Source organism: Phoca vitulina, unplaced genomic scaffold, assembly GCF_004348235.1.
Source record: "Phoca vitulina isolate PV1807 unplaced genomic scaffold, GSC_HSeal_1.0 scaffold20, whole genome shotgun sequence".
Lineage (NCBI taxonomy): Eukaryota > Metazoa > Chordata > Mammalia > Carnivora > Phocidae > Phoca > Phoca vitulina.
Window position 1 is genome coordinate 38,692,173 of NW_022589723.1, and position 19,655 is coordinate 38,711,827.

Sequence of the window (19,655 nt, forward strand, 5' to 3'; positions counted from 1 at the left end):
CAGGTCATGATCCCAGGGTCCTGGGATCGAGCCCCACATCGGGCTCCCTTCTCAGCGGGAAGCCTGCTTCTCCCTCTCCCACTTCCCCTGCTTGTGTTCCCTCTCTCGCTGTCTCTTTCTGTCAAATAAAGAAAATCTTTATAAAAAAAAAAGAAATACGCATTTGATCATTTAACTGATAAAATATACTTCTATATATTTGTCTTTGTTCCTGACTCCTAGCTCCTACAACCCTTGGAATTGCCTGTGAGGAGAGTGATAAAGGGGTCTTTTGTGATGATAAGAAAGGTGATTTTTGGACCCCACTCAAGGGTGGGGGTTGGCTGCCAGAAGGACCAACTATGTGACGGGAGAATTGGAACTTTCAGTCCCACCCCAAGCAATGACCAATGACTTGATCCTCAGTATGCAAAGAAGCCTCCATAAAATTCCAGAACGACTGGGTTCCAGAGCTTCCAGACCGGGGAACACAAGAGGGGTGCCTGGGGAGGACATGGAAGCTCTGTGCCCCTTCCCCCGACCTTGCCCTGTGTATCTCTTTGTCTGGCTGTTGATTCTTACCTTTTATCATATCCTTCAGTAAACTGGTAAGCATAAGTGTTTCCCAGAGTTCTGTGAGCTGCTCTAGCAAAAAAACCCAGGGAGGTCCCTGTAACCCCCAATCTGGAGCTGGTTTGTCAGAAGCATAGGTAACAGCCTGGGGCTTGTGACTGGCATCTTTAGTAAGGGATGCGGAGCAGTCTTGTGGGACTGAGACCTTAACCCATGGGATCTGATGCTGTCTCTGGGTAGACAGTGTCAGAATTGAGTTGAATTCTCGGGATACCCTACTGGTGTCTGAAAATTGCGTGGTGTTGTGTGTGTGGAAACCCCCCTTCCCCACACTGGAATTGGGTCCAGGAACCCCACAAGGACTCTCAGTCAATGGAAACAGCAAGTACAAAAGCCCAGACAACCTGGAATGTCTGGGGAAGTGTGAGTAACCACCGTTCCATTTAGCTAGACCCTCAAGTGTGGATGGGGGACTGGAGAGAGCTGAGGGCTCACATGTGGGTGGCTCCGGCTCACTCGGATTTATTCTGACACACGAGGAGCCTCGGAGAGGAGTTTAGCAGCGGGGTGACAGCAGACTTGCTCGTTGGGAAGATCCTCCAGGCTGCTCTGTGGACACTGGATTGAAGGGGGCTGAGGGTGGAGACATGGAGACCACGTGGGCCATCGTTTCAAAGGGTGAGCAGAAATGAGGCGGAGCTGGTGTCAGACAGAGAGGAGGCTGTGAAGCCAAGACACGCAGAGGACGGAGCACAACTCTGTCAACTACGTGAAGCTGGAGCAAGACCCCGGGGAAACAAGCAGTGAGTGCGCTGGCTGCCTGGCTGTGTGGTGACGCGGGCGGAGGGGGCTGGCTCTCTGGTGTGGGCTCCGCGTGGGGCGTGAGCACACGGGGAGACACGCACTGGGGCGTGGCTAGGGGAGGGAAGAGGACTTTTTTTTTTTTTTTTAACATAATCAGCTCGAGGTGTCTATGCAACAGCAACTGTCCACCAGGCGGTTGGATAAATGGGGTCCAGGTCACAGGAGTGGGGCCGGAGCAGAGGGCTGTAAACAATCAGTGTCCAGAGGCAGCACGAGGCCTGGCCGGATGAGCCCTCCCGGGCGGTCCCAGACAAGAAGACGCCATTGACGGAAACTTGGAAAGTGAAGGGCAGGAGAGCAAGGAGTAACCAGGAGTGAGCTAGAAGGAGGAAAAGCCGAAGTGGAATAACGGAAGCCAAGGGAAGCAGAGGATCCGAGAGAGAGAGAGAGAGAGAGAAGGTGGGGGCGGGGAGGGTGCACAGAGTCAGAGGCTCCCACGAGGTGAAGCAAGCGTAGGACTGAGAAGTGCCGGGAGCTAGCAGGAGGGAGGTCACACTGCTGTCTTAGGAGTCTGGAGGAAGCCTAGACTGCGGACAGGGGCAGGCAGGGCCAGGGAGAGGCGAGGAGAGGTGGGGGAGAGCTGTCAGGGGCTGGGATGCAGAGGGAGCGGAGGGAGGACTAACAGAGCAGGAGCTGAGCCCAGAGCACCCCCCACGCAGGGAGGAGCCTCGGAGGAAGCACCGCTTGCAGTGAGGCAGGGGCAACAGCGCAGATGGCGAGGAGGTTGAAGGGGTGACGCTGGAGGAGCTGAGACGGTTCCTGTCCTGGAGTGTTTGCCACCCCCCAAGGAGGAAGAGGCCAGGCTGCAGCAGGGGGACGTGGTGTGGGGCGGGCAGTGAACGGAAGCAATGGGCCTGGGGGAAGAGTAAGCAGCTAAGGAGGGTCCAGCAAGGGAGAGTGCAGAGTGTGCGTCCCTCCAGGGAAGCGAAGGCAGAAAGGGGAGTGAGAATGAGAAATGTACGCCTGACCCGGGGCTTCTGGGAGGCAGCCTGGCGTTCCCGAGAACTCGGTGTAACCACAGGCACTGACCCCACTCTACCAGGCGCCAACTCCATCTGGGCAACGGGCCCTAAACGACTAACATCCTGGTGTGGGACTGACTTCCCCCAAACTGCCTCTCTCAGTTCCGTTGCACAACGCGCCTGGTGTTCTGGTTTCTTCCCCAACCCGCCCCTGACAGCAATAAGGCTGAGATCAGCTTTCTCCTCTGAAAAGTACACTAAAATGGAATGTGGTTTCATAAATAAAAGTTGTTATCAATTTGTTATCAATTGTAGAAGATGGAGCGCTGGATTGAGGGGTAGGGGGGTGGGAGGGCAGGTGATCTGCCACTGGGCCAGCTCTGCCCTTGACCATGGTTCTTGGGGGGTGACAAATAACTTCTGAGCCCTTAGTTTCCTCCCTCCAAAATAAAACCATAATATCGGCCCTCTCGCAGCAAAATGTAAACCGGATACACGTGGGCAGCGAAAGGACTTGTAAACTCTAAAATGCTCAGCACGTGAGAGCTAGCGTCACGAGCACAGTACCATCTCCTCGGCAGTTTCCCCCACGGGGTTGGTTCACTTCCGGAGGGGACTGGGACCTCCGGGACTGGCATTACCCCATCCCTCCTGTCCTCGAACCCCAGGTCCCCAGGGGAAAACAGAGCCAAGGGGACTAAGGGGAAACCTCACTCAGGGTCCACTAGGACATGGGAGAAAGCCCAAGGTAAGCATGGGGAGCAGGGGACAGGCTGCCTCAGGTGACACATGCCACATTTCCACCCTATCCTGTCACAGAAGGGATACAAGAGGAATTCTGGTGTAATTATTCACACGTGGAGAGGCAGGAAAAAGGTCCAAATGCCCTGTGTCACTTTGTTTTGTTCTAAATAAGGAACACAAAGCCCCCAAAATGCACATGCTGCCCTGTGGAGCACGGAATTCCCCAGAAGGTGACTGTGCCAGGAGGGCCCCTGCTCCTTTCACCCACCCGCCTGCCTGTGAGGCCCAGCGTTGTCATGGCAACGCCTGCAAAGCAGTGAAAGGTGAAACCCCAGCAGTTAGGCAAGACCCCAGAATCTCGGTCAGGCCACTTCTCTCTCAGGGCCCCTGTGCCTCTCCAAGACAGGCTTGCCCAAGACCACTATGGGCTGCACCCATCTTCCGTTCCTCAGTCCCACCCAGACCGCAGGCTCTTCCAAGGTTGGAACATATGGTAAACTGAGGCCCAGAGCAATCTGGTGCTTTGCTCAAAGTGCCCTGGCAGGCAGAGCCAAGCCCAGGACCCACCACTGACCTCTACCATGTGAGGAGCTGCCTACCAGGAGCTGGTCGCTGATCTTGAGCTTCTCCATCTGGATCTCCCGCAGAGGCCTCTTGAGCAGGGCCTTGGTCATGGCGTTCTGGGCTGTCATGCGCGTGGCCACGTTCAGGTCCTTCACAGTCATCACAGACAGTACTGGATCCCAGATGCGGAACTGGACATCGGCCCCCACAGACAGCACAGCCCCATCCTTAGAGGCCAACTGTTAGGGAAGGTCGTGAAAGAGGAGACACTCAAGGGGCTGGTGCTGCAGGGAGGTCAGGCCCACCAAGACCACCTAACTTGACCCACCCTCCTGGTACCTAGCTCCTCAAGGGGAAAATCATGTCCCCAAGTGCATGTCATTAGGTACATTGAGCAAGGATGTCCTCCCAGCCTCCATCCTCAACTTTCTGGTTTCTTCCGCCACCCTACCCCTGATGGCTACTCATACACCACGGTACAATCACTCTGCACAAGGTCCCACTCCCTCTGTCTGGGGGAGCTGAAAAGTTCCTCACCTTGCAGGGAGGGACATTGAAAGCTCGTGTCCTCAAATCCACCCGCTGAAAGGAGTCAATGAAGGGCAAGAGTAGAACCATGCCAGGCCCTTGAGGGGTGCGGATCCGGCCCAGTCGAAACACGATCATCCGCTCATAGGTGGGCACAATCTGTTCATGAGGGTAAGGGAAAGGGGTAAAGTACTGGGCCTAGGCTGACAATGGCGTTTGCTCAGGTACCCCCCACCCCTTTCTCTCCTTTGCCTTGGTCAGTGTCAGCTATCCTTAGATCTTTTTAGAAGAGAAAACCAAGGCTCTGAGAGGTTAAATGATGTGCTCAAAAATCACACAGCCCCTGAGTGAAACAGGCAAGAATTGAATGCAGTTCTGAATGCAGTTCCAACCCCAAGCAAAGGACTTTGCCAACTTTAGAAGTAAACAGGTCCAAATTGAGAAATGAAGGCCCAGAGAGAGGGTGACTTGCCCAAGGTCACACAGTATTTGTTTCAGTGGCACTTTTAGGACTAGGATTTAGTACCTTCTAAAGACTTCCTCCTAGACCACACCAAACCCAAAGGCTTTCTAGAAAGTTGACTGTTGCCGAGGGCCACACAAAGGGCAAGGCCTGCCTGGGCTTTCACCTTCACTGCAGCTCTCAGATATGATCCTTAAGTATAGCTCGTGGCTTTCCCCTCTGCACCAGCCCTTGCTAAAAACCAGGCCTGAATTCCTATTACTCATTACCTGCTGCTGGGCCAAGTGGAGTAGTTTTCAGTTCAAATTTTAGCCTAACCCAGAGAAAGGAAGGTGTGGCAAAGATATCTGTGTGCACCTTAAAGCCAGTGTCCACACCCCAGGACTTGGGAGTTTGGGAAGGCTTGTTTACCACTCACTGGCTCCCAGTACGACTTTGGGCAAAACTGAGCCTGTTTCCTCATCTAAAAGATACGAATGAACAATCCTGGACCAGCCCATTTCATTGGGGTGTGATAATGTGATATTTAGGGGAAGGGGACAGAGGATGGAGAGTGGGGCCCAGTCCCCCTGGAGTCTGACCCAGCCAGCCTTACCTTCAAGGCAAACCAGCCAGAAATGGGAAAGGTGATCATCAGCAGCAAGAACCCCAGGAAACTGATGAGGCTGTGGCAGAAGTAGGAGGGCCAGCTCTGAGGCGCATCTGGGGACAAGAGAGCAGAGGCAGTCAAGGAACGCCAACTGGTTCTGGCAGGACAGCAGCAGGCTGAGTGAAGTTGGTCAAGTGCACCTTTTGCCCACCTCCCCCTTAAGCGGCTCGTCCCTCTCAGGGCTCTCTGTTGCCTCCTTGCCTAATTCCTGTCTTTAGCCAGATGCTAGTTAAGCATGTTCCCTCCTCCCACACATCAAAACTAATCTGCCTCAAGTCCCACCTCCACAGGGCCGAGTCTCTGCTAGGCAACAGCCATTAGATTTGAGAAGCCAATCCATGTGATGCTCTCCTCGCCGGGTATGTGGATCAATTCTCTTGTCTGATATATAGTGTCTCCCAGGTATGGGAGCCAGGAGCACCCGGGCATCTTGTAAACACTGTGCTGGGTTGAACTGAAAGCTGGTGGTAGAACACATTCCTCCTCTACCATCACCCCCAGAAGTGTGCTTTCAGGGCATCCTTTTGGAGATAATGCCTTAGCCTAAAGGGATAAAGCATTAATGGCTCAATAGGAACGGGTGAGGGTGAACAAGTTCCTCCCTAGCTCACAACTCACCGACCCCTTTAAATGCCCTAAGGACTATCAAATGCTTTACTTGAAGTGGCTTGGGGTAGGAGGTGGGAACTAGGAAGATGAGGCTCATCTGAGACAGAGGTCCTGGCCCCTGGAGAACCAAGAGCCCAGGATGAAAGTGGAGCTTAGAAAGCCCCAGAATCTAGCATGGTTATCCTCTGCTCTCTTTCCCCTCCCAAGCCTGGGCAGGAAGCAGACAGGAGCTTTTGCTCAGTCCTCCCAGGAACTCCATGCCCTCTGGGCTCTCCAAGCCCCAGGACATTTCCTGTCTGGCTCTGACCCCTGTGGCCCCTGCAGGAAAGGAAGCCTTGGAGAGGGTCAGCTGTCATTACAGGAAGGTCAGGAGAGACCAAATCCTCCAGAGGTTGCTTGTCAGACTGAGGCATGTGGGATCTGGCCTGGGGGCCAAGGGAATCCCTCAAGGCTCTGGAGCAAGAGATGACCAAAGCTGACAAAACAGGCAGCTGAGAGCCTGCCCACATCCACCAGGAAACAGGCAGATGCTTAAGCTTCAGGCATCTAGAAGTACTCCTAGGATGAAGATTCTGCCATTTCTCTGTGGCCAAGCGCCCTTAGGGCGGTGGTGACCTCCCATGCCTAGACTCTGGGTTCTTTCTGGTCAAAATGGGAATTTGAGGGGTCTCCTGGATGGCCCAATCGGTGAATCTGCCGACTGTAGGTTTCTGCTCAGGCTGTGATCGCACTCCCTGAAATCTGGCCCCATCTGCTTGAGATTCTCTCCCTCTGTCCCTCCACCCACCCTCCCTCCCTCCCTCTCTCTCAAATAAATAAATCTTCAAAATGGGAATTTGAAATCCTTTCCCAGGCTTAAAGGGCTGATACGAGCCGAGAGGAGAAATGAGGGGATGAGGCCTGTTAGAAGATGGGAGAGCTCCGGGCCAGGAGCCCAGTAGCCCTAGGGAGGGCGGATGAGCGTTAGCATCCCAACGCCCGGTCCAGGCCCTTCTCCACATCGTAGCCACTCTCGATGCCTCCTCTTAGGGTGCGAGGGCGCCAGACCAACTGACTCCTGAGGGTACCAGCCGGTCCCCGCCCCGGGTCCGCTGTGCTGGGCGGCCACTCACCGGCCCCCGGCCCCACGCCGCCCCGCTCCGGGGACAAGCAGCCCTTCTGCGAGCCCAGGAAGCCGAAGCTCGACTGCTGGAAACGGTCAAAGTCCCCCAGGGGCAGCGCCCGGTACCCGGACCTGCCGAGCATGGCTCTTGACAGGGGCGCACCTCGCGCCCCCCCGCGCTGCCGGGCCAGAGAAGCCGGCCGCTACCCGGCCCGCCCCTGCCGGCCGCCGCTTCCGGTCTCACTGGCCACGGGCGCAGGAGGCGGCGGCTAGCCGGGCCGGCTCCCGCCATCCCACAGCGCCCCCTGCGCCGGGAGGACCGAGCCCGCAAGAGTCGTGCCTCCCTGCTCCGCCTGGCCTTGGAAGAGGAGCTGGATGGCAAAGTGAGCTTTGTGAGTGGGTTTTCAGGAGCCGAATTTCCTCCAGAATCAAGGAAATGCTACCAGCCTTCTCAGCACTCCCGCTGCAAGCTCACATACTGGGGTGGGAGTGTTGGGATGTCTTATCTAGAATTAGGGTTTCTCCTGGGCACTGTCAGCAAATTATCCCTCCTTGTGTCCCCACAGCCCCACAAGCCTGGCACAGAATGGATCTCAATACTTATTTGTTGAATGAACCCGCAGCCAGCCTCACTGTGGTCAAGGTGGGGCGGGAGGGCCTGAACTTTGGCACAAAAAGAGAAATTTCATGTGCAGACCTCAGGGAGCACAGCAGAGTGAGGAAGGAGGGGATAGCACAGAGCATCCCTGAGCAGGCCCCCCAGAGTATCACAAAGGTCCAGAAACAGCACACCCCTTGATCCAGAGGTAACTTGACCTAGAGGTAACTTGCCTCTCCATGGCTTGAGAAAATCTAAATGCAAATGGTAAATTTACTCTGAGAAGCATTGATTTTCAACATGGAGTTGGGGCAGGGTGTCTTTCAAAGTGAGCAAAGAAATTAATAAAGCTTTCCTTGTCTCAGCCACATGCCAGCCCTGCCTCCTCAGACCCATAACACCCCCAGGTGTGACTCTTCCAGGTCCCTTCTGCAGGGGCTACTCACCATCTTTGGCTTTTCCTAGTTTGATGGCCCGATTCTAAAGCCCTAAGGGTACTGATCAGGCTGGAGGATAGGGTTAGGCCCCTGAGGCCTCACACAGTCCTGGGAAGTTGGCTCTCCCTGCCATTCCCTTCCCCCACACAGCCCAGACGATAAGCTTTACAAGAGCAAGGTCCCATCACCATCCCTAGTCTGCTCCAAGCCAGAACTGAGCTCAGAATTGTACCCGGGAGTTAGCACAGTGGTTGGGATGGTTTGCTGTTTGAAGCCAGGGCCTTTGGCCCAGTGAAGCTTCCTGGAGTTGTGCTTTCTCCCCTCACCAGCTGGGAGCTGACATGCTTCTCCTTTGGCCAAGAGCTAACTTGCTCTCTCCTCACTGTCTTCATACCTGCTCACCAGCTCTCCCCCTTCCCTCCCTGACCCCTCTGCCTCAGACTCACCAGCCTCTCCAACTGTCACCCAAGGCATCGTCTTGTTCTCCTCATCTCCACTCAGTGTCCTCCCAGTGTCTCTGACTCAGATCCCTCCTCTGCATCCCACAGCCATTGTCCTGGACCAGGCCACCTGTCCTAGGTTGTCAGAGTGACCGTCCCAGCATGCATGTTGGGTCATGTTTCTGGGTTCTAAACTCATTCTCTGTCACCCACAGAACTGGTCCATCTCCTTAGCCCTGATCCCGCTCATGGGTCCCCTCTTAAATCAGAAAATAACGAAAACTAGTTCCTAAACAGACTCTCCTGTTTCAAACCTCCAGGCCTTTGCACATGCTGGTCCAAACGCTCCCCGCCCCGCCCCGCCGCACCCCAAGTTCCTTCAAGTCCCAGCTGAGGATCTCCTTTCCAGCCAGTCCCTCTACTGTGTGAAAACCTCTGGGTAACTGCTCTTCCATTATTAGATCTGGAGTTCTTCCAAAGCAGGGCCACCTGTGCCTCATCTCTGTGGCCGGGCTCAAAGCCGAGGGCGGCCGCTGCCTCCCTCCTGCTCTGCTCCGCCACGGTCCCTTTACCCCCAGGTCACCTGAGCGTCCTGTCTCTTCCCACTCCTCCCTCCGGCTCTGGGCGTGTCTTCAAAGCCCACCGCCGGCCTCTCCGCCCCTAGAACCGCCCCTCCGCTCTGTCTCACTTCCTCTCGGGAGGCGGGCCCTGAGCGGGCACCGCCCCTTTCGCACAGGCTGGGCCGACCCTGGCGTCTGGCGCCGATCTCGTTCCGCTTCCCCTCCCGCCTCTCAAGCTCAAAACCGAGAATCGAAACTGTTCTGGGATCCATGCAGCAGGAGCCTGTGCCCGCCCGATCCCCGGGTCCCCAGCAAGACCCCGCACTGCCCCACACGCCCACCATGCCTCCCCCGGAGCCCGTCTCCGAAGGCCATCAGCCCAGCCCCAGCCACAGCCCTGCGGAGGTACTACTGGGTTTGGGGAGATGGGATTTAGGCTTTGTTGATTTGCTACGGTGCGGGGAGAGGTGGGAAGGGAGAGGGCAACTTGACCAAGTACCTTAAAGAGTGACACAGAGAGAAAACCAGACATTGGGTCCTGACCCTCTTGGCTGGGGTAGGGAGGGGTACGTGAGAGTAGAAAAGGGCAACAGGATGAGTTAGGGGAGCCTCTCCCGGCTGGGATTCTCCACGAACAGGGGGCAGGACGCTGAGGGTCCGTGAGACTTGGGACTGGACTCTTCTGTCCATCCTGGCGACTCGCCCCCTAAGCCCCTGCCTCAGATGAAGGTGCACAGATTAGGGAGAATGGCGGGAGTAGCCCTATTGCGCAGGCCCGGAGCCAGGGGGATGTCCCAGGTGTGGAAAACCAAAACCCAAGTTCCCAGATCAGAAAGTGGGAAACTGGCCCAGATGAGAGAAGTGCCTTGGCTAAGGCCTCAGAGCTCCTGTGGTGGTTTCTCCACTGGGATACCTCCAGGATCCTTCTCTTGGAACACCCTGCGTGCCCAGCCCCCCACCCCTCCCCGCTTTGACTACAAGGGCTGACTAGGTCCTCCTGGAAGCTTGCCTCAGTCCGCTCCCGGAAAACTCCCCAGCTGCCCTCTTCCCGCAAAGGAATTACTTACATCACTTGCTCTATGTTCTCCCAGGCCCTTTGGCTCCCCTTCATGAAAGTACCATCTTGCGGTAACTTTTATTATTTGCATTATTAGAACTAGGAGTAATATTACTTAATTATGAACACTCCTCATGTGCCAGGTACTGTATTAAGCACTTTTTTTTTTTGCTATAAAATATCCGTAACATAAAACTTACCTTTACCATGTTTTTAAAGATTTTATTTTTTGTAAGTAATCTCTACTCCCAGTGTGGGGCTCGAACTTCCTGCGATCAAGAGTTGCATGCTCCACTGACTGAGCCAGCCAGGCCCCCCAAAACTTAACCATTTTTAAGTGTACATGTCAGTGGCATGTACAACTATATTCACAACGTTGGGTAACCGTCACCACCATTTCTGGAATTTTTTTTATCACCCCCAACAGAAACTTTACTCCTTAGGCGGTAGCTCCTTATTACCCCCTTGTCCCAGCTCCTGGTAACCTCCAAACTACTTTCTGTTGCTGTGGATTTGCCTAGTCTAGATTTCATATAAGTGGGCCATGCAATATTTATCCTTTTGTGTTTGGCTTATTTTGCTTAGCATAAATGTCTTCAAGGTTCTCATAGCATGTATGAGAATGCCCTTCTTTTTCATTTTATTTATTTATCCATTCATTCATTTATTCATTTATTTATTTATTGGTAAAGACTTTATTTTTAAGTAACCTACACCCAGCGTGGGGCTTGAACTCACAAGCCCGAGATCAAGAGTCACATGCTCCACCAGCTGAGCCAACCAGGCCCCCCTTCCTTCCTTTTTAAAGCTGAATGATATTCCCTTGAACGCGTAGACCACTTTTGTTTATCCATTCATCTATTGATGGACACTTGGGTTATTTCTACCTTTTGGCTATTGTGCATAACGGTGCTATGAACATGGGTGTACAAGTATCTGTTTGGGTACTTGTTTTCCGTTATGTTGGGAAATATATCTAGGAATGAAATTGCTGGGTTATATGGTAGTCCTGTGTTTAACTTTTTGAGGAGCCACCAAACCACATTAAGCACTTTATATGATGTTATATGAGACACATTTAATGGATCTCCTTTCTAAACTGAGTCCCATGAAGGCAGGGATTTATCCTATCCATCCGGGGATCTCAGGGCCCAGTACTCTGTCTTATGGGAAGTTGATGCTCAGTACGTTGTGGAGTGAGAGCAGGAAGGCCTGAGTAAGTGGGGGAGTGTGGTCCTGGTAAGCCTGGGTTTTCTATCATCCAAGGACTGCGGAGAATGGAATATTGGAGTCCCACTCCAGCCTCCAGCCACAGGAGTGGGTCTGGTGGGTGGGGGCTCCTGGATTTCAGGCCTCACCCCCACCTCTCTGGTCCCCCAGCAAGCCATGGAAGAGGAGTTCCAGTTCCTGCGCTGCCAGGGCTGCCAGGTCGAAGCCAAGTGCCCCAAGCTGCTGCCTTGTCTGCACACGCTGTGCTCAGGATGCCTGGAGGCGCCGGGCATGCGGTGCCCGATCTGCCAGGCGCCTGGGCCCCTAGGCACTGACTCGCTGGCCCTGGATAACGTCTTCTTCGAGAGTCTACAGCGGAGATTGTCGGTGTACAGGCAGATCGTGGACGCGCAGGCCATTTGCACCCGCTGCAAAGAACCTGCGGACTTCTGGTGTTTCGAGTGTGAGCAGCTCCTCTGTGCCAAGTGCTTCGAGGCGCACCAGTGGTTCCTCAAGCACGAGGCCCGGCCCCTGGCAGAGCTCCGCAGCCAGTCGGTGCGGGAGTTCCTAGACGGCACGCGCAAGTCCAACAACATCTTCTGCTCCAATCCCAACCACCGCACCCCTATGCTGACGAGGTGAGCCCGCCGGCCCAGGGTGGGGTGGCACATCTGAGAGCCGGGTGGAAGGTGCGGGGAGCAGAGATCCAAAGAGTCACAAAGCTGGGAACGTGGGATAAGGAGCTTCTAGGGTCTTGCAATTCAGAGTGTGGTCCGCAGACCGGCAGCATCTGGGGCCATGACCACGGTTTATGTTATCCCATGCAAATGGATAGTAATCCTAAACAGTTTCCCCCTGTAATAAATAATGCTGCAGAATCATCTTTACACACTTACCCAGTCATTTCTTCAGGGTAAATTTTGGAAATGGCATTGCAATTCAGGGGTATGAAAATTTTACACTTTGATACATGTTACCAAACTGCCCTTTAGAAAGTCTTACAGTGGAATTTTCCATTTCCTGGCCATGGAGTGTGGGTGTATGGTTAGATTCTCAATGAGATGCAGGTAGTTTCTGTCTGAAAAGTCAAAACCATAACACCGTAGTATCTTGGAATGTCTATTTGAAAAAAAAAAAGCAATTGAATCCAGTTAAAACTTATTTTTATTAAACAGCACAGAATTTTAATTCAATATTTTTGATAATACATTTGTATGGTTCAAAAAATTACACAATTTATAAAGAGAGGGGGCAAAGTCTCCATTTCACTCTGTCCGCATCTGCTTAATTCCTACCACTTCTCCCTCCCCCCATCCATCCACAGTTGACCATTGTTACCAGTTTTTAATGTCTCCAGAGTTTCTTTGTGAATATATGCACAGGTAGGGGTATATAGTCTTATAAATTCTAATTTTCCCCCTTTTAGCCAAAAAGGGAGCATACTTACATGAACTCTTCCTGCTCTCAATAGATTGCTCCTGTAAGATTCTTAGCAGTGCTGCTTGGGGATCTGCGTAGCTAAGGTATTCTTTGCCCATTGGGGACACACTCAGAACTGCACTCCTGCTAAAGCTCAGTGTGGCTTGCTTCCTGTGGCTTGCTTCCGGCTGGGACTTTTACCACCTGCTCTACCAGAATGCCTTTCTGGCAGATTCCTCAACAGACAGACATTAGAATTTGGATTTTCTTGTTTGTTGTTAAGATTCAGATTTAGTGGCTTTTTAGATGTTTATTGGCCATTGTTTTTTTTCTTCATTTGTGAATTGCCTATTTAGGTCCTTCGCCTGTTTGGTTTTTTTCTTCAAGAAATCAGTCTCTAATTTCAAGAGCCAACAGTCCAAACGTTTTCTCCTGTTGACCTTTGTCATTTCATTTCCTATGAGGGATGGTGTTTAAGTGTTTCGTTTTATAGAATCCAGTTCATCAGTCTCTTCCTGTATGCTATCCTGCTTCGATCATGCTAGTAAAGATTTTTTTTCCCCAGGCCAATGTTAAAAATACTTTTCTTATATTCTGTTTTAACAATCTCATGGTTTTATGTTTATAATTGAATCTTTAATTCATACGGAATTTATTTTTCTTTGTGGTATAAAGTAGGATTCCTCATTTTGCTTTTCTCTCCAAATTGAAAGCTGGTTCTCTCAACAACTTTTATTGGATAATCCACTCTTGCCTTCATCTCAAATGCCCTTTTCATCCTGTACTAAATACCCAAGTAATCACGGGTATGTTTGTAAATATCTGTTCTGTGCTGATGATCTGACTATTCCTACGTTAATCCTTAGTGCCATAGGGAATTCCGAAGGGCAAATTCCCATTCTTCTTCAGAAGTGCTTTTGCTTTTCTTATGTTCTTAGAGTTGATGCAATTTCAGAACTTACGTATTCATTGGGATTTTGATTGAAACTGTATTAAATCTGGGGAGAGTTGTCCTCATCTCTGATTATATCTTTTGAGTTTTATAGTTTTATGGACATACCTCTTGAACTTTTAAATTATAGTTAAATTTATAGTATTTAATGACCCTGTGAATAAAACCTTTTCCATTACCATTTCTAGCTGGTTATCATTAACATCCTTTAATCCTCCTAATTTATTATATCAGCCATCTGATTGAGCTCTTTTATTCTTGTAAATTTTTCCCATTGATTCTTTTGGATTTTCTAGGTAAACAAATCGTGTCATCTGCAAAGAATAAAAACTTTTTTTCTTTCCAGGATTTACACATATTACCTCCTTGTAGCTTTGTTTTGTTAGCTAGGACCATCAGAACAATATTGAAGAGTGAGAGGAAGTGGTTAGAAAAGGCAACTTTAAAAAAAAGAAAAGAAAAGAAGACAATTTTATCTTATTCCTAGCTTTCATGAGAGTTTTTCTTATTTACTATGCTGTTTATTATTGGCTTCCTTAGGTAACTACAAAATCACATTCAGAAAGTTGCCTCCCACTTCTAGCTTAAGAGTTTTTTGTGGCTGCTATTTTGTTTTATTTTTAACTCAGGAATGGGTGTTCTTTGGGATTCTATGAAGGTGTCCTTTTACCTTTCAGTGTGATGAATTATATAGCAGTGTTTCTTTATGTTGAGCCATTTTTTTAATTCCCAGGAGGAAAAACGCTATTTGGTCCTGATATACTATTATTTTAATTCATAGCTAGATTCCATTCAACCCTGTTTTATTTAGGCTATTATCTATATTTATAAATGTGATCGACTTTTATGAATATGTATGATTTCTTTCAAGGTTTTTGACCCATTTTATACTAATATCTTTCCGTGAATTTGTAAGCTTTTTTGAACATGGTATACACAGACACACACAGACACACACACACACACAAATTGCTTAGCACAGTGCCTGGTACATATTAAGTACTGAGTCAACGTTAAATTCCTATTCCTATAATTTCTCTGCTCTGCTCTAGAACAGCTAAAGAACATATGTAGTTTGGGTTTATAGAAGTTTCTTGAAAAACTATCTGAAACTGGTGCTTTTTTTGAAGAGTAGATTTTCTCCCTGGTATTGGTCTGTTATTGGTCTTGAGTCAGATTTTCTGGAAAATTTTCCAGTTCATCCTGAGTTCTTAAAAATCCCTTTTATACCTAAATGATGTCCCCTTTCTTATTTCTAAACAAGATGTTAGTAGCTTACAAGTGGTTTGATGTAGGGGTTGGGGTGGGTTTCTCTCTAGGTACAATGGGCAAGGCTGGTCCAGCCAAGAGGGCAGGATTCCAGTCCCTTGAGCAATGTGGATGGCTTCAAAAACTTGACCATATTGCCTAAAAATCCTACACAGAGGGGCTTCTGGGTGGCTCAGTTGGTTGAGCGTCTGACTCTTGGTTTCGGCTCAGGTCGTGATCTTGGGATCGTGGGCTTGAGCCCCACATAGGGCTCTGTGCTCAAGGTGGATTCTGCCTGGCATTCTCTCTCTCCTTTTCCCTCTGCCCCTCCCCCACCCCACCCTCCCCACCCCCACCCACGCTTCCGCACTCTCTCTCTCACTAAGTAAAAAAATAAAATAACATTTTTTTAAAAAAAAATCATACACAGACACTCACAATTCACATTGTTTCACAGTTTGCCAGTGGTTACTGGACACCCTCAACTTCTGTTTTCTGCACAAAACTTAAGTGCCATAAATAACCCACAGCTTTCTTCAGGTCACGGTGCAGTAATAAACCACTCCATCCTTTGACGCTGGGCTGATTCAGGACTCAGGGTGGGGAGCAGCACCAGAGGTGGCTTTAGACTTAGAACTCAGCCTGGCGCTGTCTGCCTTGGGGCCATTGGCATTGATCGCCACTTCCATGGAGTACGTTTTTCCAGCCTGCTTCCTCCTATGTGGCAGGCCGTCCACTAGGCACTAGGGTATAACTATGAACAGACACAGGCCTGGTGCTCTGTGAGGTCACAGTCTGGTAAAAGAACCGGATCTGCAACTAACAGTCAAGGCTGTAAAGTGCCAACAGGAAACCTGCTCACCCTGAGCTTGGGTAATTTCACACTGTCTTCTACCTCTGTCCCCGCTCGGCACAGGGCTCACCTCGCTGTCTGTGCTCTGTCATTTGTTAAGGGCAGAAGGGAGGAGGAGCGCAGGTGCAAAAGCAAGTCGTCTTAGAAAAGGCATTGGCTGGGGAAGGCAGCTTCCAAGAGGATGTCACGTTTAGCCTGATGCGTAAGAAAGGAGAAATGGCATCAGGGGCAGGGTGGGGTGGGCCAGGCAGCAGCTACAAAGGCAGAAGCACTAGTCTGCTGTATTTCAGGAATTGCAAGTAAAGGGGATGCCTGAAGGCAGGGGCCGAAAGGGGGAGCTGGAGTCAGACATGGGGGGCTTGGAGTTAGGACTCGATCCTATCATTTCTGAGAATAGAATGTTCTCAGCTTGCTCCTTTTTCATGCAGTCCTTGTTTTACCAGTGAATGGCCTATAGAACATACTTTGATGGGGACCCAAGGGGGGGCTCTGTTGGAAGCCATTGGTGGGTGTTAAGGCAGAGGGTGGGAGGATCAGATTCTCTCTCTGCACTGTGGTTTGTGAAGTGGGTAAATTTGGGAGACCGGAGGCCCGTATGATTGTTTGGCTGCATGCTTATTTACATTTCACCCCATTCCACAAAGAATTTGAGGAGATTGACCACCATACTGTTGGGTATATGTACCCAGCAGAGACTGAAGCAAAGAATCTGCACCAGAGAAAAGGGAGCCCCATTAGGAGATGGAGGCCATGGTCCAGGTGGGGGTGAGGTCTGCAAGAATGCAGAGATGGAAGGCTGGGGAAAAGGCCCAAATCTCACACTCCCAGGGCCTGCCTGACCTGGAGGTCAAGGTGGCTGCCAGCCTATTTGGGAGTGCTGGGGAGTGCCTTCCACCCAAGAGTATTATGGGTCTAGGACAGCAGGTGGCGCTGAGACCCATATCTGGGTGTCAGATCCCAAAGCCTGGCGATGTGGATGGCTTCAAAAACCTGACCATATTGCCTAAAAATCATACACAGAAGGCTTCTGGGTGGCTCAGTTGGTTGAGCGTCTGACTCTTGGTTTTGGCTCAGGTTGTGATCTTGGGGTTGTGGGCTTGAGCCCCACATAGGGCTCTGTGCTCAAGGTAGATTCTGCCTCGGATGGGGTAAGGGAATTAGTCCATCAAAGCTTTGTAGCCAGAAAGCATTTGAATTAGTTGAGTGGAAAAAAAGAAAAGACCTATTAATCCAGTTTGAAAGGTGTGATGAGATCATAAACTGGGGATAGAATTCCCAAGACCGGAAGTTGGCATGATTCACAAGAGGTCAGGGAGAAGCAGGCTGGACAGCCCAGGGGGAGGTTCAGGGCAGAGGCAGACAGCATGCAGCGGCGGAGCTGGTGGCAAGGAAGGGCTGCTAACTGAGAAGAGAATGGAAAAGACATCCTGATGGGCCCAGTGAGGGTCAGGGCTCAGGGGAGGAAGGCCACATGCCACAGGTGCCAACCCTAAGGAGCCCCCTTGACCTCATGAACCAAGCAAATGCCTCCTGAAAGTTTGCACTGCAGGTGTCTGGCTGGCCTTCCTGGGGCCTTCCTGGTACCTTCTGTAGAAGTTATCAGTAAATTGCCTCTCCCTGGGGATTGATGATCTTACTGGGATTGAGAGCTGGCCCAGGAGCACCACATGGACAGGAGGAAGGCTACTGCCAGAGTTAGGGTACAGTCAAATAATCCATTTCCAGGTTTTTCTATGAACTCACCCAGGGGACTTGTTTTCATCGCCAAGAGCAACTGCTTTTCATTTCCTGGTGGCAGGCGGGGTGCGGGGGGGCGGTGGAGCTCGAAGTTAGATTTGGTTGAATGTGTGGGTAAACGGACATGAGAGCTGTACGTTGAGGAGTGTCGTCTGTATGAGTTACAACTGAAACAAATGTGTAAATCAGTAACAGATTTTTATCTTAAGCAAAAATGAATGACTGGCTTCTGTAAGAAGTGAATGGAACACTACATCAAAAACTAATGATGTAATGTATGGTGATTAACATAACATAATAATAAAAAAAATTAAAAAAAAAAAAAGTGAATAAGGTTGTGGCTGGCTTCTGACCCTGCTTGATTAGATATTCAAATTGTGGCACCGGGCCCTATTTTCTCTGTATTTCTTGGGATGTGGCTTTCCTCCAAGTCAGCTCCAGTCACAGAAGGCTTTCTCCCTATTGCTTGCCAGATGATTACAGCAGCTCCAGAGGCCCTTGTACGCACCCTCATCCTCAAATCCAGCAGGAAGGAGCAAGAATCTCTTCCCGAACTCTAAGCCTAGTCTGAGCGTGTTTCTGATTGGATCAGCCACCTGTCTGTGCAGGGGACAGGTTTGAAGCCAGCCTCAAGTGAAGCTCCCCAACCCCTTGGCACCTGGGCAGTCCCTTTCCAACAGAAAGCTTTCCCTTTTCCTATGTGGGCAGAGAATGGGCTCTTCTGGTTGGAGTTAATACATATATTGTTAATGTAACAGTACTTTCCTGTCTTTTGAGCTGTTTTTCCTGGATTGTCATCTTAATTCTCATACCTTCTTGAAAGATTATTGAGGAACAGAGAACCGTTCCCACTGTAGAAATGAGGCAAGAGGCCAGTGCATTAATGGGAGCTAACCCAAATAGGGGATCTTGTCCGAGCCAAGGCCCGAATGGGTGCACGGGTTCCTGACTGCAAACTATGTGTACATTTCCTGGCACTGCTGGCCTACATTCAGGCAGTCCTCAACTCACAGCCAGGCTGAAGTGCAAAAAAGGATTCTGCAAGTTGCTTGTTTAGAACTCAGAGTGTTTTTTCCCTCAGAAGTGGATTATTGAAAGGAAGCATGCTATTTAAGCAATAATAAATTTAATTTCCCTTGACTTTTTTTTTTTTTAAAGATTTTATTTATTTATTTGACAGAGAGACACAGCGAGAGAGGGAACACAAGCGGGGGAGTGGGAGAGGGAGAAGCAGGCTTCCCACCGAACAGGGAGCCCGATGCGGGGCTCGATTCCAGGACCCTGGGATCATGACCTGAGCTGAAGGCAGATGCTTAACAACTGAGCCACCCAGGCGCCCCTAATTTCCCTTGACTTTAACAAAAGCAAAAGATACTGATGTAAAATTGGACTAACTAAACTTCAAAGAAATATTTCTTCATCCTAAAATGTTTCCTAAAATATCTGAGTAAGCAAAAAAAACAAAAGAACTATTGCTAATACATTAAGAAGTTGGAGTCATTATATTTGTTTTTAATGAAACACTTCCATTTTAGACAATAGTAATGGAGTCTCTGCTGAAGAAGATCAGGATGGCCCACTCCCATCTACCTATCTTGGTTCTATGTTAAGATGGCTCTCATGCATGGCCCTGGCCCTTGTACTTTGGCATTCCTTCTTCAAATTCTTTATTTTGATTCAGCTCTTAATTGGATGGATGTTGTCAATAAGCAGTCTAAATTCCTAGAGTCTCTTGGTATTGAAAATGTCTATCAGTTGCTGTTCTACTTGAATGATATCTTCGCTGGGTATAATATACCTGGATCACACTGTTGCCTGTAGAATTTTGTAGACTGCTGCATTGTCTTCCAGTGTCAAATGTTCATGAGGAGAGGCCTGAGGCCAAATTTATTTGCTTTTTCTGTCTTGATACCTAAAGACATTTTCATTCTTGAAGTTTATTAATTTAACCAAACTATCTTGGTGTTGAGCATTTTGTATCAAATTATTCTGGAACCTGGCAGGCTCCTTCAATCTAAAAATTCTGTTTATTTCAGAGGGCCTGGGTGGCTCAGTCAGTTAAGCATCTGACTCTTCATTTCAGTTCAGGTCATGATCTCAGGGTGGAG

At 50.0% G+C, this 19,655-nt stretch overlaps 2 protein-coding genes across 12 annotated transcripts in view; one reads left to right on the plus strand and one right to left on the minus strand.

Moving 5' to 3' along the window:
* STOML1 (stomatin like 1) overlaps positions 1 to 9,161 on the minus strand; it is an 11,614-nt gene extending 2,453 nt beyond the window's left edge. For 2 of the 3 annotated variants that reach the window (XM_032417780.1, XM_032417779.1), the window contains exons 1-4: positions 7,048 to 7,262; positions 5,273 to 5,379; positions 4,224 to 4,373; positions 3,722 to 3,925 (exon numbers count right to left, since the gene is read on the minus strand). In XM_032417780.1, coding sequence (XP_032273671.1) covers positions 3,722 to 3,925; positions 4,224 to 4,373; positions 5,273 to 5,379; positions 7,048 to 7,180 — 594 coding nt within the window. In that variant the 5' untranslated portion in view covers positions 7,181 to 7,262. Of the gene's footprint in view, positions 1 to 3,721; positions 3,926 to 4,223; positions 4,374 to 5,272; positions 5,380 to 7,047; positions 7,263 to 9,095 lie in introns of those variants that run through there. The other variant, XM_032417781.1, reaches the window with a different exon arrangement.
* A 98-nt stretch (positions 9,162 to 9,259) lies between these two features.
* Positions 9,260 to 19,655, plus strand: part of PML (promyelocytic leukemia) — a 39,149-nt gene continuing 28,753 nt past the window's right edge. For all 9 annotated transcript variants that reach the window (XM_032417363.1, XM_032417364.1, XM_032417368.1 and 6 more), the window contains exons 1-2: positions 9,260 to 9,477; positions 11,510 to 11,976. In XM_032417363.1, the coding sequence (XP_032273254.1) occupies positions 9,343 to 9,477; positions 11,510 to 11,976 (602 nt within the window). In that variant the 5' untranslated portion in view covers positions 9,260 to 9,342. The remainder of the gene's footprint in view (positions 9,478 to 11,509; positions 11,977 to 19,655) is intronic.